General features: G+C 37.1%; 1 protein-coding gene across 1 annotated transcript; it reads right to left on the reverse strand.

The window, feature by feature from the left end:
* Window positions 1-8,114: 8,114 nt before the first annotated feature.
* Window positions 8,115-16,867, reverse strand: LOC144419883 (carnitine O-palmitoyltransferase 1, liver isoform-like). Its single transcript, XM_078110048.1, has 4 exons — window positions 16,040-16,867; window positions 10,737-10,905; window positions 10,060-10,194; window positions 8,115-9,614 (listed from the first exon to the last, which is right to left on the reverse strand). The coding sequence occupies exons 3-4, from the start codon at window positions 10,156-10,158 to the stop codon at window positions 9,456-9,458; spliced, it is 258 nt and encodes an 85-aa protein (XP_077966174.1). The 5' UTR covers window positions 10,159-10,194; window positions 10,737-10,905; window positions 16,040-16,867; the 3' UTR covers window positions 8,115-9,455.
* Between the last annotated feature and the right edge of the window lie 257 nt (window positions 16,868-17,124).

The raw sequence follows: 17,124 nt of genomic DNA on the forward strand, positions 1-17,124 counted from the left end.
TGTGAAAATCTACAACCAGCATATGGGGGGAGTCGATTTGCCCGACATGCTCATGTCTCTGTATCGCATCACCATTCGACCAAAGCGTTGGTACCTACGCATCTTGTATTATTTGATCGATCTTTCAGTTACAAATGCTTGGTTGCTGTACAGGCGACACGTAGCACAGAAAAACATGCAGCACACGCCATTGCTCGATTTCCGTGCTGAAGTTGCAGATTGCCTTATTAGAATGGGAAAGAGTGCTAATATGAATAGTAGAAAGAGGGGGAGGCCTTCAAATGATGAAGGTGATCATAGTTACCATCGAAGCTCTCCACGGCAGATTGTCATTGCTCCACCCAGAGATGTGAGGCATGACAGATTTGATCACTTTCCAGTGTATTCTGAAAGACGAGGTCGATGTCGAAGTTGCAAACTTGGGATCACATTCACCATGTGTATGAAATGCCGCGTGTTGCTTTGCTACACAAGAGGAAAAAATTGCTTTCTGATTTTTCACACTCTGGCATGATTGAACTAACATTAATGCTGAAATTTCTTTATAAAACAAGCAAAATAAACTTGAATTCAAACAAAATTCTCTGAGTTTTCTTCTTGTTGACGTTCATAAGGTATAGAAATAGGTAAACAAAAGTCGTGAAGGGCAACTTAATTGTAATATAACTATCAAATCAAACAAACGGGAATTTAAAAATGTAATCCTATATCATGCCATGGAATGAGTTAGTCCTGATATTATTCCAAAACATTGAGGAGTATTTACTCATCAGATCATAGCGTGTTGCAAATAAAACGATGAACTCGGCATATTGTACAAATAGTCACTTCTGGGCATAAGTTTCACCTGAGCAACATCCGGTAAATCCCCCCAGGGAGGTGAAGGTTTCAAATTTCTCATAAATTCATCATAAGGGACCTAAACTTAATCATTTTACCAAATTTCAGATTTTTTCCTACTGCTAGAAGTAAAAGGGGCCCGGAGAGGGTTAATATAACAACGTTCCCCAAACTGTGTTCCGCGGAACACTAATGTTCCGCGAGCATCTCCCGAGTGTTACGTGGAAAAGGAATCAAAAATACATCTTAATTGGTCGCCATGACGATCTGAGAATCACGAAGGTTTTGCCCAACTGACCGTTTAAAATTGCGTCACCGTCGGCCTAAATTGGACTAACTAAGTTAGGGTAGTGGCATTCGAAACATCAGCGCAACAGTTATTACAAGATGGAATTTTATAATTTCGCACATCCCTAAACGTGTCGTTGGAAGTGAAGTTTCAGTAAACATAAAGGTTTGTGATGAGCACAGACAATTTAAAAAAACTGGGAAATGCAATATTTCTTTGTTGAGCATAGGAGCATCCCGACGTGTTTTATCTGCACAGTTAAAGTTGCAGTACACAAGGAATACAATTTAAACGAGTTGCTAAGCTTTTATTATGAAAAACCTGATGCGGCCCGGACTCATCCAGACTCTGCCCCAGCGGCCCCCAAGTAAATTGAGTTTGAGACCTGTTTACATAGTCTACAATAATTTTTTTATTTTATTTCACTGTCGCAAACTGGTTAACACGTCATCAAAATCTGTTTTTTTCTAATGTTTCTCTTTCAACACTTAGAAGTGCAAGATCATTGAGACGATCTTGTCCCATTGATGCACGAGAATACGACAAAATAAGTTTCAATTTGCTGAAAGACCGTTCACAGATTGCAATTGAAACTGACATTGTTGACAAAATTTGTAGAGAAATTCGCAGATTGGGTAAAACGTCGTCTCCAAAAGACACAATAAAACCAAGAAGAGCCAAAAGAGTTTCTGGTTGACTTTCAGTTCTGTTACTGAGCAGCATTCTGCAATCTTCAATTTCGGTGAAAAGTTCGTGGCCATTGATCTCCGTGTCGTAGAAATTTGCAAAATATGTGCAATCTCGTCGAATTGTCAAAAACGGCATTGGGGTCTTCTAGCTCAGTATAATAAATTTTATGTAACTCTGCCGCAAAGTACGGTACTCTGACAACCACGTATTACTCAAAACATGTATTAACATCATTCAACCATATTCCGTTGCCATTTGTCTTCAGCACAAAACTAATATCAACTTACATCAGAGTGCGCAGGCAAGAACTTAACGATACAGAACCACGTAATTAACCTCGTGTATTTTGTTACTTAACGTTACCAATCAATTTTTGCTTTGTTTCCCGGCCAGATTTATTGGCCATGTAATTACGATGGAAATCTGACAGCGCGCGAGCTATGTGACTGATGACGTCGGCAGTCGACGTAAGTTTTCTGACCAAGTGTACAGTTTGCCATGTACTAAGGCTAGATGTCTGCCACCAGTGCGATCTTGCTTGTGACTGTTTTTTTTACCCTTGTTGTGAAATTTTTGCTAGCCCCATTTTGGCGCCCCTGTACCTTGGCGCCCGAGGACATATGTACCCCATTGACCCCTGAATTCAAACTCAATATTTCAAACTTGCAATGTCAACATTGTCAAGCCCGACCGACACTCCGAGTATCGGGGCATTACAATTTTTTTTATCATTCTTTATTGTTCAAAATGTCTTCACCCCTTCCATTTCAAAGAAAAAACACAATCCTGCAAAATATTGTTCATATTTGTCCAATTTACTTCCAAAAATTTTAAAACACACAAAAACAGCTAAAAGTTTTATAGAGAGAACGGCGGGTCTGAATTCAGCAGTATAAAAGTCTATATCTGAATGCTTTTGAATTACGGAATTCTACCCTGCTTGTCAGGATGTGATTATTCTGCCCAGTCATGCTTCAGTGATTATGAGCGGGAGAGCTTTTTGATATTAAATAGTTTAATCCAGGGGTGGGCAACCTTTTATACAGGAGGGCCAGATACAAATAACTTGGTGAAACCGCGGGACACACCTTTTTAACATAGGCTTTCTAGTAGTCGCAGGCACAAAAAGTTTGGCTATTGATCTTATGGCATGTGTAGTTCGCTTCTGTGACGTCATACACATAGATAATAAATTGAACTCGTGTATAAGCTATGCGATGCAAAGAGATTGGAATAACTAGCACGAACCAGATTGAACTGATAAAAACTCGTTTTACAGGCCGTACACTTTTCGAAATTGTCACTAATCCGCGGACCACACAATTTTTTTCTTATGGGCCACAGGTTGCACACCCCTGCGATAGGTTGTGATAGGGCATCCCTAGAGTTTGACATGCTTTTAATAACAATATTGGAGTCCGGCAGAGTTGAGTTTGAATTGCTCTTATTGATATTGAAAAGCTGTATTCAAAGACTAGAGCAGCGGTTCCCAACTGGGGTCTTTAAAACTATAAATACCACTGGAATGATAAACAGGGGGCCAATGAGTCCTTAAAGCCTCAGGAAGGGAGCTGTTGAAGGTTGGGAACCACCAGACTAAAAACTAGAGACTACTAGAGTAGAGTCCGGAGTCGAAAATTCATATCTAAGCGCTCCGGAAATATTTGCATAAAGATTGCGCACAACCTGAACTCTAACCTGGTACCTATACATCTTGGTGCACATACTTCGGGAGCACCCTAATCTATGGCATTATTTTCACTATCCATTGGAATATTCAGAGTAAACTTGGTGCTCCCAAAGTATTCGTACCAAGATGGCGCACAACCTGAACATAGTATGTGTACCAGGGTAAGGTTGTTCAGGTTGTGCGTCATCTTGGTGTGAATACTTCCAGAGCGCCTGGGCTTGTATATAAATAGCAAAACTTGAACACACTCTAAGATTCTGGTAATGTAAATGACATGCTCCTAAAAAATATGATAATTAGAAACATACACCACCCTGCGAAAAAAAATACACTCGAATAAATACTTGAATAATCACACATAACTCATACAAAAATATTGTTTCACCAAAAATTCGAACACAAAAACAGGGCTGTAGAGATGGGACACAGAGTCTTAGTTTTTTGTGGTCAAAATTTAGAACTCTCTCATTAATTATAGTTGATGATCATAATTTCGACAAAAACTCAAAAATTAAGTCAAAGAAGTTTTCTTTACAAACAATTGGAGCGTGTATACGCAGAAGCGTAGCCTGACATTTTTAAAAGTGAAGGTCTTAATATTTGTTATTGCCAGGTTGGACCGTAATTGCTAGGTATGTCCGGTGGTCGTATAGGTATTCAAGAGTCCCATAAAGTGTTTTATGCTACAAAAAATTGCTTCTTTCACATTTCAAAAGGATGCCGAAGCAGATGGGTTCTCAAGAATTCAAAAAGCATTTTATTTTACGAAAAATTGCTATGTTTAAATCAGTAATATGCCTTTTTTACATTTAAAAAAGGAAGGAGCAACTCTCAAAACCCCCTGCTGGCTATGTCCCTGTATATAGGCTACAGTTCTCATTATCTAATTTGGTTTCCAAAGTTCAGTCCTGGAATCATAATTTGAACATCAAAAAAGATTCAATTCCTAACAGTCTATCAAAGAAGATCATAAATATATATATATTATATATGGAGGGAACACCACATTATTCTGAGTTGATTGTCAAAAAGAATTGTGTCGGTGTCTTTTATAATAATTATATGAGGAACTCGAGCCATTTCTAACCTTATAGGATATGCCCTAACCCATAATATAATCATATATTGTCAAATCTAAAATGCCTCATAAATACAGGGTGTCCATAAAGTCTGTTTACAATTTCAATTTTGTTATGAAGTCAGTTATCAATATTATCTTAACCAGGTTTGTTGTTTTTTAATCAGTAATTGTTAAAGTGTTTTTACCTTCATTTAATCTGTCTGTGAGGGCCAAAACAATATATGGTATTGTAATAACGTATTGTTTTGAGAAATAATATCCTCAATAAAGTGAAAATATTTGAGGAAGATAGGTTGGAAGGAACTAAGAAATTTTTTTATTCTATTTTCCATCTATGCTGTATTCTTGTTAATGTAAATATGAATATAGCACATTTTTTTGGGGGGAGGGAGGGGGGAGATGGGGGTTATTATCAAAAATATTTGTGACTATGTGGTGTTCCCGAAAAGCAAATACAAAGTGGTTGATATGTTGAATATACAGAAAATGAAAAAGCGAGGAGCACAACATAGGAGTTTATCTTGGAAAAAGAGGGGAGGGGGAGAAAAAAACGGGACCCCAACAGATAGCGCCCACTAGAGCGGTGATGGAACAGGGGGTGTGAGAAAAAATGTCATAACCTCTCTGTGTCCTGTGTTGTGACCTCACCACAGGCAAATGCACCCGAATTCTTAAAAAAACTTGAAAAACATGTCTGAATATATATGCTGTATACAGCTCTCACCTGAGTGAGAAAACGAAAAAGAATGAGGGGGGAGAGGGGGCAGGGTAAGGGGTGAGAGGGGGCAGGGTAAGGGTTCAGAAAAAAAGTTCAGAGCCTACAGTGATACCTAGCCACTGCCGGTTTGTTCAAGATTGTCAATATATTTATGCAAGTATGCTGAATCATGATTGATATGAAATTTTACTCAAATTCAAATTTATCTGAAAAATTCCCCCATCCCTCAGAAATTTTTTTTTTTGGTTTCCAAATCTGTTTTACACTAAGATAAAAACACAATCAGTAAATATTACAGAGAAAATAGAACAAACTTTTTCACACAAAAGTATAAGTAAAATCAAAATAAAATCCCCTACTTTTTTACCCCCAGTGCTCCCCCCTTTTTAATAAAAACACAATGCATTAAAACCTAATAATAACAATTCCTAATTTTTTTTTGTTTTTTTCTTAAATTATTTTTTCATTGCATATTCGCAGAGGTCCTTTACATCCATCATTGCTTTTTCGATGTTATCAGCAAATCGAGATGAGTTCTGATAAGATAAATAGATAAGGAGATAATAACATGGAAATATAAATACATTCAAAAGAGTGTAATCAGAGAGTCCCCTAGATAAAAAACAGTTAAGATAAGATGATGATAAAATAATGAATATGGCAGGCTAATAAGACAAGCCCGCCCGATGCTGCCACAACCAAACTAAAACCAAATTTTGATGTTTAAGTTTGAAATAATTCAAGGAATTTTAAACGTAGTTTTAGCATGAGGCTTATTGTTTTCCACCTTTGCGTTTGTAACACTGTAAACATTGGTCATAAAATGTAACTTCTTACGTCACACTTACATGGCCCACCGGCTAAGGTGGGCAAACTAGCTAACTAATCCCAGACCCAATATGGACTGGTAACCGGACGACATCCTCGGGATAAATATGCAAATCCATTACATAGCAATAGCTGCAAATGCAGGTCACATAGTAAATATTATAAAATGAATACTTACTGTCTCATGAGAGGAGACTTACTTAAGTTGGGAGTTATTGCGACAGGAAACATGGAAACTGATTGAAGATTAATGAAAACAGTGAAAAGAAAGACACACAGCATGATAATAGTTATTTTTTTAGAGTAGAGAAACTCAAAGATGAAAAAGGTTTTCTTTTTAATATAAAAAAAATGTGATATGCGTGTAATGACTACATCCAAAAAATGGGATTCCCCCTCCCTCCTTCAATTTTTGAGCTATGTTTTTTGAAAGGCTAATGTGTCACAACCTATGGGTGTATTTGAAAGGTCCAATGACTTGCCATGTGGGTCATGGTTAGATGAGTTAAAATGCAGGATTGAAATGAAATTAAAAATTCAGAAAAGATTTCTTGCAAACTGTTAATTTTTCGTTATCAGAAGAGTCGTGGTCTAATAAGTAAATCTACAGTGTCGAAATGAACCAAAATTGACATGATACTATATGCACATTCGGGGGTCGCAAGGATTTGTAACTGCTTTGTCACAGAGTGTTCAACTAAAGAGTCTAAAGTAATGACTACATCCAAAAATTGGGATTCCCCCTCCCTCTTTCAATTTTTGAACTATGTTTATTGAAAGGCTAATGAGTCACAACCTATGGGTGTATTTGAAAGGTCCAATGACTTGCCATGTTGGTCATAGTTTAATGACTAAAAACGCAGGGTTGAGATGAAAATAAAATTAAAGAAGTCTGTTAATTTTTCATTATCAGATTCAACTAAAAAAAAAGTTGTGGTCCAATAAGTAAAAAAAGGGTTTAAATGAAGCAAAATTGCTGTGATACTATGTGCACATTCGGGGGTCGCAAGGATTTGTAACTGCTTTGTCACAGAGTGTTCAACTAAAGAGTCGCGGTCTAATAAATAAAAATACAGGGTTGAAATTAACCAAAATTGATGTGGATCTATCTAATCATTCAGGGGATCGCATGGATTTGTAGAGTCACAGGGTGATATGTTACTGAGGGTTCAACTAAAGAGTCACGGTCTAATAAGTAAAAATGCAGTATCAAAATGAACTAAAATTGATGCGGAACTATTTGCGTATTCACAAGTTGCTGCTTTCACAGAGGGGCTGAATGTTTGCTGGATATACGGAATCAAGACAATTTTTTTTTTAGTTTAGTTAGATACAAAGAAAATTTCCAAATTTCTGTGGCAAACAAATAAATAATTATTATCATGATTGTAATTCGCGATTTAAAAAAAACTTTTTTGAAAAATTTTTTTTTTTGACATAATGAAGAATTTGATGACAATAGACAGCCATGCGTTAATAACTAAAAATGGAGGGTACAAATAAAGACAGTCACAGTTGAATGATTAAAAATGCAGGGTTTGAATGATAATAACATTCTTTATGATTTTTTATATAATGAACTTACATTTGTGAAACACTTAATCAAAGTTATGGTCAGAGGAATAAAAATGCAGGGCCAAAATGAACAAATAATTTGAGATTAGGAATGTTGGCTGGAGCATCATGGTCTGATGAACGAAAATGTCGGGTTAAATTGAACAAAAAATTGATGAATATGAATATGCAATAGAACACCACATGATTGAAAAATGAATGGCAGTCATGGTTGGATGAATGATGACCGAAAATGCAGGGTTAAAATGAGAAAAATATTTGATTCACGATAATGACTAGAGAGTCACATGATTGAGAAATCTAATGGAAGTCATGGTCGAATGAGTAAATAATGCAGGGTTTGAAATGTCAATGTGACCAGATGAAATTAATTCCATAACAGCCAATTTGATAAAATTTTAGGGACAAAATTTTGTGAATTTCGAATTAAACATGCACTAAGTTGCAACAGCGAGAAAGAAAATTAAGTTTCAGCGATAGCCTGCACCAGCACGATAAGAAACACCGAAAAGAAAAATGATCATTGCGAGAAATGTTTTGAAAACAACTTATGCTTTTAGTTTTTACTTTTATGCTAATGTTTATGGTGTGAGACTTTGTTGGCCGAATAAAAAACTCTGGTCACCAGCTCATCTAGAGGTGCAATAAATTTGGGTAGGCAAAGACGAAAGCGGGGCAAGTGTTTAGAAAAGCAATAAAGACTAATAGATCTGGAAATCCAACTTTATTTGTGCTTTTACTTTAATTCTAATGTTTAAGGGGTTGGATCTAGACGATAGTTTGAGTTCAAACATCATGTCGCCGCACCTTACCCAGGGTGTAATAAATTGAATCGGCTAAACTGGAAAGATTCTGTCACTCCTAGAACAGGAGGTTCTCACATAGTGGAGATATGGGAACCTACGGCCAGTATGTACCTCAGCATTTCACTTTGGAGGGGGGGGGGGGAATTTAGAAGGTTGGTAAATATTTTCCTATTAGCGATTAAACTATTCGTAACTTATAAAAATGTGTTATGTATTTGACAGACCAACTGCACTGATAAATATTCTACCTTCTGGATATTCAAATACAATTATACTTAAGTTAGGTAATCAAGTGCGGTATCATACTTCAAAATTAGGGGGGTGTTTGAAATTTTAGAGGGGGGGGATTAATGCCAACAGCAAATCAGAACCTTCCCAGTTCCCAGTATTGCCTGCCCAATTAATTAAACCCAGACCTTCAAAAAATATGCAGCCTCTTACAAATCATCAGTGACAACATATTAGGTTTGTCCATAGCGAAGACAAAAACATCACATAAGGTTAGCGTATTAAAAAGTGAGTAGAAATATATAAACAATAAGAAAAAGTTATAAATCGGAAAATTTTTTTTAAAAAAAAACGAAAAAAAAAACATAAAAGAAAATGATATTCTGATCTTTTGCAAGAAGGGAGACTCGATCCCAACCACCTCGCCACAATTCCTACCAAAATAAGAGTCCTTTTCGTAGAAAAAGCGATCAAAATTTATCACCACATTGCCTGGTATCCCAGAACCAAGCTTTGTCTACAGAAGCGTGGCCAGGAATTTTTAAAGGAGGGGGGTTTTGAAATTTTTAATAGCCAAGCTAGACAGAAACAGCTATCATTTTCTACCAGATGCCGGTGAAAGTAGGTTTTCAATTATCTTGAGGGTCTAAAAAGCGTTCCAAGCTGCGAAAAATTGCTATGTATGTTACACAAAAAGGTTTTTTTACATTTCAAAAGGGTGCGTTAGCCAGTGGCTTGTAGGTACTGAGTTCAAATTGAGGGTAAAAAAATGTTTCTAAATAACACAATAACTTACCAGTCATGGCCTCCTTATATCCTGATACATGGCATTCTGTAGCTTTCTTCAAAAGAGCAATTCTGTCTTCATTCTGAAAAGGAAAAATTTATTAGAAATGGGAAAACTGATTCTAAACATTATAGAAAGATTTGAAAAGTGGGAACACTCGTTCAAATATAAAAAGGATAAACAGAATAGCCAAGATGCCTGAGCTATGAACAAAGAAAAACTTTAAGAGAGTGTTATTGGGACGTTAACAAAACTTTGTCGACACTAAATTGAAACGCAAGGCTGCGCGTGCGGAAGAGATGTGAAAAGCACATTGTCGAATCGAGCGAGCGAGAAAACAAAGCTTTGTTAACAGTTACATAACTTGAAAGTCTCTGGTAACCTAGATTACAACACAAATAGTTTGTACTATTTCATCTCAATTGAGCCAAGAAATAACAGCATCGATTCTCGTTTATTACAAGTACATTATTCTGACTAGTCACGCTCTAATGGGCAAAACTTGGTTAGTAAAATAATGAACTTACAGTTTGTTCTGGATCTTTCATGGCCCGAACAAAAGCGCAGGATTCAGTCGTGCATGAACGAACAGTCTCGCTCCTCCCGTCTCGGAACAATCTCGTCATCGAGGCTTCGTAAGTCAAACTGAAATGACCTTTGTCCTGTCATAAAATGATTTTTATTTTAAGGGAAGAAATATGAGAAAGCAGTCTTTATGGCAACTTATGTATGATACAAAGAAATGCTTTGTTCTACATTTCAAAAAAGAGGGTTGCGACTCTCAAACCCCCCTCCCTGACCGCACCCTTGCTTCAAAACCATTACGTAGCACCTTATACAGGGTGCAATAAGTTGTGCAGGCGACCTGTTTTATGCTAATGTTATTAATATATTTCATTCCTTTTAGTGCGGTTGGCATGTTACGTCTATGTCTCTTGGGCCACATTTCCCAACCAGTGCCCTCATGAAGGCCAAAGAGCGGTTGGAGGAAGGGCACAATACCAAGCGCAAAACTGAGTTTATGTTGGGAATCACGGGTCTTAGGCAAAAATCCCCAAGATTTTACAAGACTTCTTCCTCAAGGTGGCTCATGATCGGAGCCTCCCGAACCCCCCCATAATAATATCTATCCTGAGAAACCTCAGCAAAATTCAGAACGTGACCTCCCCCCTTCAAAAAAATTACTCAAAAAAAATTCAATCACCTGTTATGGCATTTTCCATGCAACAGCGAACGTCCAAACATTGAGAAAGTTGTCACGTTATCAAGGTCTAATACATTGGATTCATCGTCTAAAACAACCACAATCGCCGCTTTCTCGATCGCATGAAACGACTCTTTGTTTACCCCAGATTTAAAGAAAACACACGAGCCTGTGAAGAATAAAATATTCATTTAGATCAGTTTTATTTTGATGAGCCTCAGTGACTTAGTAGTTCAAGCGTTAGACTCCGCTATGTCAGTAATGTTGATCAGTGGTTCCTACCCTGGCGAACCGGTAAAATTAATTAAATGTACTCGCGGACCGGCAAAAAAATGAAAGGACCAGAACAGAGAATAATACCATATATTTGCACTAAATAATGCAATGCTGGGCAAAAAAAAGACAAAAGAAAGGTACACTTAAAAACATTTCACATGAAGAAAAATTATGAAATAATGTGCTGGACAAAAATTGTGATGGCTGAAACATAAAATATTTATATATTTGCATAATGAAATGCAGTGCTGGGCACCCACTATGCGTGAGAAAGGCACATATAAAACATGTACATACGAAACATTTCACATAAAAAACATGTACATGCCAAATCATGTACAAACACAATTAAGTCTAGTGAGAGTTCAGCTGCTGTTTCGTTTCTAATATAGGATTGCAAACGAGACCTCAAAGAAGTTTCTGCAACATGTTGCTCTGGAGCGGTGTACAGCCGATTCTTTCCAATTACGCATAGGTAACTGGTTGAAAATACAGACAACAGTTTGATAGCACTATTATATAGCGATGGATATTCGTTATCAAATATATCCAAATTGTGACAGTGATTCTTTTTCAAATCTGGACTGTAAAGTAGAATCACCATTTCAATCAAGCTTTTTTTCATCAGGTTTATCATATTAATGCCTCTGCAGTTGATCGACGCTTCAAACGAAATGAATTTACATCACAATAAAAAAGTCGTCGGTCGGCCCCAGGCTCAAAATATTGGAAAAGATCTCTGCGGCCCATGGATTTTTGCGCGTCTCGTGACCACCTGCAGGGTCAAAACAAGGGGTCTCGTGTAGTTTCGTACCTAACGTACTTCTAGTAGGCGTAGCATACAGGGATGGCCAATTCGAATTAAAGTATTCGAATGTATTCGAATATCTCGTCGTTGGAATATCGGAATTAGCATTCATAAGAATATCGAATATTTGTTTGACGTCACACATTTTCGACGCCGCTTCCGAGACGTTTCCGTTGAATGGAAATATTCTCGATAAAAACTTGCGCGTGATTGTTTTCATCACTCATCAGCGTCACGTGTTATTTAGACCGTAAACGCCTTTACGTTTGTGTTATTTTCTCTAAAACAAAAATTTTCCACAAATTTGTTCCACGATAACGACGACAATTATTTTATTTTTGTACGCGCACGGAATTGTGAATCTGGTAAATACGTTCATCGGCGGCGAGTTTCTAAAGACAACGCAACTTTTTGATTGAAGAGCGGCAATTTAAAATACTGAAAATAAAACCACAAACAATATAAGTTTTATTGAGGCCCGCGAAAATTTATAAAACGCTTTTCTAGGCAGTGAAAATCGCAAAATATCGTGGGCCTACCGTACACATTATGTTTGGTCGAGCGTTTAGACACATATCGTCACGAATTGAGGGCCCGATTTGCCTGATTATTCATTACTTTAGATTGCCGTCGAATATTTTCGTGTTAACATTATACAAGGCTTGAAACGCGACTTTTTCCCGGGTTGTGAGGATGTATATAATATAATTAATCTAAAGTATATTCAATCAATTTTATTGTGATGAAATAAATTTTTCTGAGATGTTACAGCAGATTTATGGATTTTTCGAACGGTTTTATCTGAAAATAATCAGAGTGTCAGCATTTCGATTGAGGGGAGTCACTGTTAACAAGTAGGCCTACATCTAAATATTTGCCGAATTCGCAAAATTCGGATCTGAACATTATTTAATCGGGCAGTTTACCACACGTTTTTATTCTTATGATCGCGGATTGCAATGGTATATAAGAGTGGTGAGGATTTTATTTTGTCGACGCAGCCGCAGGTTAAATTGAAGACAATTAAATTAATAAAGCAAGACATTTTAAATATGCCCGTATCGGTCACGAATTCATCACTTTGCACAACAGAAAAATATATATTCGTTGTTATATCATTTGTTGTAAAAGTAGACTCTTTTAACAGGTGGCATAATCGCGGCGATGAATATGTATTTTTAATTTACTGCTAAACTTTACATGTATATTCATTGTATGAAATGAATTATACACTACACTTAACAGAATTTCATATCATTATTTGAGATTTTTCTAACGGCGATACCGAGTTGGCAAGATTGCAAAAATACGTATTAAAATTAAATACATCAGGCAGTTTATCTCGTACTTTTAGGTCACAGATCGCTGTGGACCGAATAATAATGTTTTTTTTTTGATGAAAAAAGAAGCAACCGCGAGTTACGTTGGACACATTAAATTAATATATAAAGATATTTTAGAATCTCGTAGTTGTCATGGATTGAATATTTTATATAACAGGATGATCATTAGTGGTTGTCATGGATTGAATATTTTATATAACAGGATGATCATTATACGCTGAAAAGACGGCTCTTTTAACGAGCGCGGAATCGCTTTGGGTGTTACAGGCGGCAATGGGAATTTCCGATTTCGAAAATCCTGGCTGCGCGGCTAGCAGTGGTGGTCATCTATTCTCTATTAATTTATTTCTAATTTCAAACACAACAATATGTTACACATATTAACAATATGGTTCACATAAATTAATATACAAATATACTGGTAGGTAGTAGAATACTCTAAGCTTAAATATTAGAATTTTTAAAGGCATAATGGATTTTCGATTGTTGTTGCTTGTTTCAGTTGCCTGTATTGCCAATAAATTTGATTATTCACAGAAAATATACACAATTATCTGAATACAAGTAGTATTTTTGTCAATAGACTTGACTATTATCGTAATATCATGGTAGATGGTACCAATGATAGAAACCGTCAGACAACTCCTTGGCTAACTTTTCATATGGTCATTTGTACAAAGTGAATAATTTTAATAAACTTACTGTGTCACAAGCTGCACAATTTTTTATTGATAGCTATAAACTATCAATTAGTTTGTGTACATATACTGTTGGTTTGTGGCTTTATTCTGATATTTCTAATGAAGCTTATTACTTATCGATCTTAAGATCGGTAAGTATATTGATAGGTATTTGTCTGTATGTCTGTCTGTCTGTCTGTGTGTCTGTTAGATGCATGTGATATCTCACGAGAGCGAGATTGAATCTGCTCCAGATTTTGCATGTGCATTCATCTTATCTCGGACCAGACGCCTATTGATTTTGGGCGAATTATGTCGTATAATTAGCAAGTTATCAATCAATTATTGATATAGTGATCTAGATTTTTGTAAAGCGAGAGAATTTTGAAACCCGCCGAGTGTGTGTGTGCGATGCGCAGTGCGCAAGTTACAAGAGCGGATGAATCGAAACTGCAGTTTCTGTTTTGGGGGATCCCCTAACTATCGATCGATACGTCTTCGGTTTCCAACCGATCGTTTCCTAATTTACTGGGTTTTAATAAACTAAAACAAAAATGTGTTATTTTCGATTTCAGAATGTATTCGGAATTCCAGATTCGAAAACATTATTTTAGAATGTATTCGGAATAGTTTAGTATTCGGAAATGGCCATCCCTGGTAGCATAAAATTTTTTTGACATGTCAATCCTAACCATCACCTGACTACGCCATCCAAAATTACGTCACTACGACATCAAAATCACAGCATAGAGCTTGCCAAAAACCCGTTCGATCGCCCAAATGGCATCGGCGCCGACGATAAAGAGCTGACTAATGTCAGCGATCTCTTTCCTTCGGGATCGTTGCAACGAGAAAACGAGAGAAATAGCTGTTTTATTTTGGGTTCTCGTCTGCGCGTTTTGGACGACCATCCGCATACTTTGGTGGGCCTTATTACGCCACTGTGACGTCGAAATGATGTAATTTTTCGGTGACGTAGTCAGGTGGGGGTTAGGATTGACATATGCAAAAATTGTTGAGCCAGACAAACTAAAAGCGCATTTGGTACCAAACTATACCAGACCCAAAGGGGACAAACTAAAAGCGCATGTGGTACCAAACTATACCAGACCCAAAGGGGTGCCGTAAAACCGGCTAACTTCGGATGATTTCGCTATACTTCAATCACTCAGCCATTTCTTGTCCAATTCGCGTCAAACTTAAAATATATATATTGATGTAATCCTCTGTTAAATTCATGGAACGGAACCGTATTGTGACAAATTCGGCGCCCGAAAGTCTGGCGTCAAATCTATAACGATGCCGCAACATGACGTCAAGTTCAACGTGTGCGTCAGATGCTATTATTTTGATAATAAAAAAATATTTGAATTTCTATATTTTCTCAAGTCTTCTGCGACATTTTGCGATCAGTCTAATTTTCTATATACATAGTTATCGTTCTCTATCGAAAGACAGTAGTTTGAGGAATTTAGCATCAGTAGAAGTCACGATTTGAGCCGCTCGAAAACGGAAGGTCAGTTCTATCGTGAAACATAATTTTTTTGATCACAAAAATAAATTAAATTGCGCGATTGAATATGATAACAGATTTAGATATATAAGGACTCACTATAGAAACTGCCAGAAGCACAATATGACAAACGATTGAAAACTTTATACGAAATTACAAGGCATCCCAAGTTAGCCAGGTATACGGTAGGTAAGTATAACTGGTAAACAATTTCAATAGGTTCGCATTTCGCATAATTATCCTTTGGAGGATAATTATGTTTGAAAAGATTGCTGGACTCTTCGCCGCTGTAGGATGGTTCACATAACCGCTGGTCAGTTACCTTTACCATCAAGTCCATGCAATCGGAATAGTTGTCTGGACGAGAGGCCGTGGTTTGCCATATGGTTAAGCAGTATATCCGCTTTCCTCTCCCCTGGCATAAATATGTAAATGCCTAACCTATCCTAAGTATCTCAACAATTCTAGTACTGGTACGGGGAGTTGCAGTTCTTACCACTTCATGGCAGCTCCTGCCACAAACGTACAGTCGCATTTCTTGCCAGGGTTTTATCGCGCTAATACCAGTATCTTCACAAAGTAATGTACAATATTTTAGTCTATTATGCGGAATTATATCTACGTTAAAAACCTAACCCCAAATACATCAAAACTGTATTAATAAGAAAAGCGTTCCAACTTACCCAATATTTATCACCATCAGGGGCAGCCTTGCTATTACAGCCGACATGCCGTGGTTACGGCAGCAAAATTGGTAGTATTCGATTTGCTACCCTAACCCCGGCAGCTCACTATTGGTTTGTGACAGCTAAAAAGTCAGTCGCCTTGGGTTTGGTCATAGCGGCCATGGTTTGGAAATCCCGCCATGGTTTTGCGGCAGCTCTAGACGCCACAAAATACTTGATATTTTTGACCAGAAAGGTAGAGGCAATAGCCTAACCTAAGGTAAACAGAAACAAAGAACACAAATCAGAAAATGGAGACTATAACAGTATAATACCAGCAATTAAATTTGAAAAAAAATCCGCTATATACCGGAAATTAAAATTTAGTCGTCATGGATACGCTGAATGTTGCCTCCACGCGGCTGAATAATCTGAAGTCGAGTTTACCAATTACTATTGACTTGTTTATCAAAATTAACACTTGTTAATGGTCAACATTACATTTTATAATGGACTGCACAAAAAATTCCCAGTATACGGTACAATTATAAAGAATGTTCTTGTAGTCATTGACAAATAGTTTCAAGTTCGTGTTAGCGATTTTTCTGTTCTCTATTGCCACCTAGTGTATATCTGGATAACTTTTGCTCACTGAAGCTAGCGCACATAGAAATTCTGATCCCGACCTTTGAACTTTTCCATCAGTTTCAGCCTGTGATAGTCAACCCCTGTAGTTTCCAGTTCAAGAAGTATTCCACGTTCAATCACATCTGCTCTATTCTGCACAATTCCCATACCTGACATGGATTGGTAACAGGCCAATCGGTCGTGGTATGGCATAGTCAAGTTTGTTTTACCCATCCAGTATAAATAATATACACTGTTTAACGAGTAATATTGAATACACATATTGAATATTAAGAAGAGGAGTCGCGGAGAACCAAAAATGGTTATCAAGCAGCGACACCCAAAATGTTGACCTATCAGATGCCACAAGTCCATGAGCTTTGTACAAATAACTGGCTTACTATTCTCATACCTGTCATGGACTGGTAAGCGGATGAGAGAACGTGGATAGCCATATGATTAAGTTGTCTTATCAG

The sequence above is a fragment of the Styela clava genome, chromosome 2 (assembly GCF_964204865.1).
Source record: "Styela clava chromosome 2, kaStyClav1.hap1.2, whole genome shotgun sequence".
In the NCBI taxonomy this organism is placed as follows: Eukaryota; Metazoa; Chordata; class Ascidiacea; order Stolidobranchia; family Styelidae; genus Styela; species Styela clava.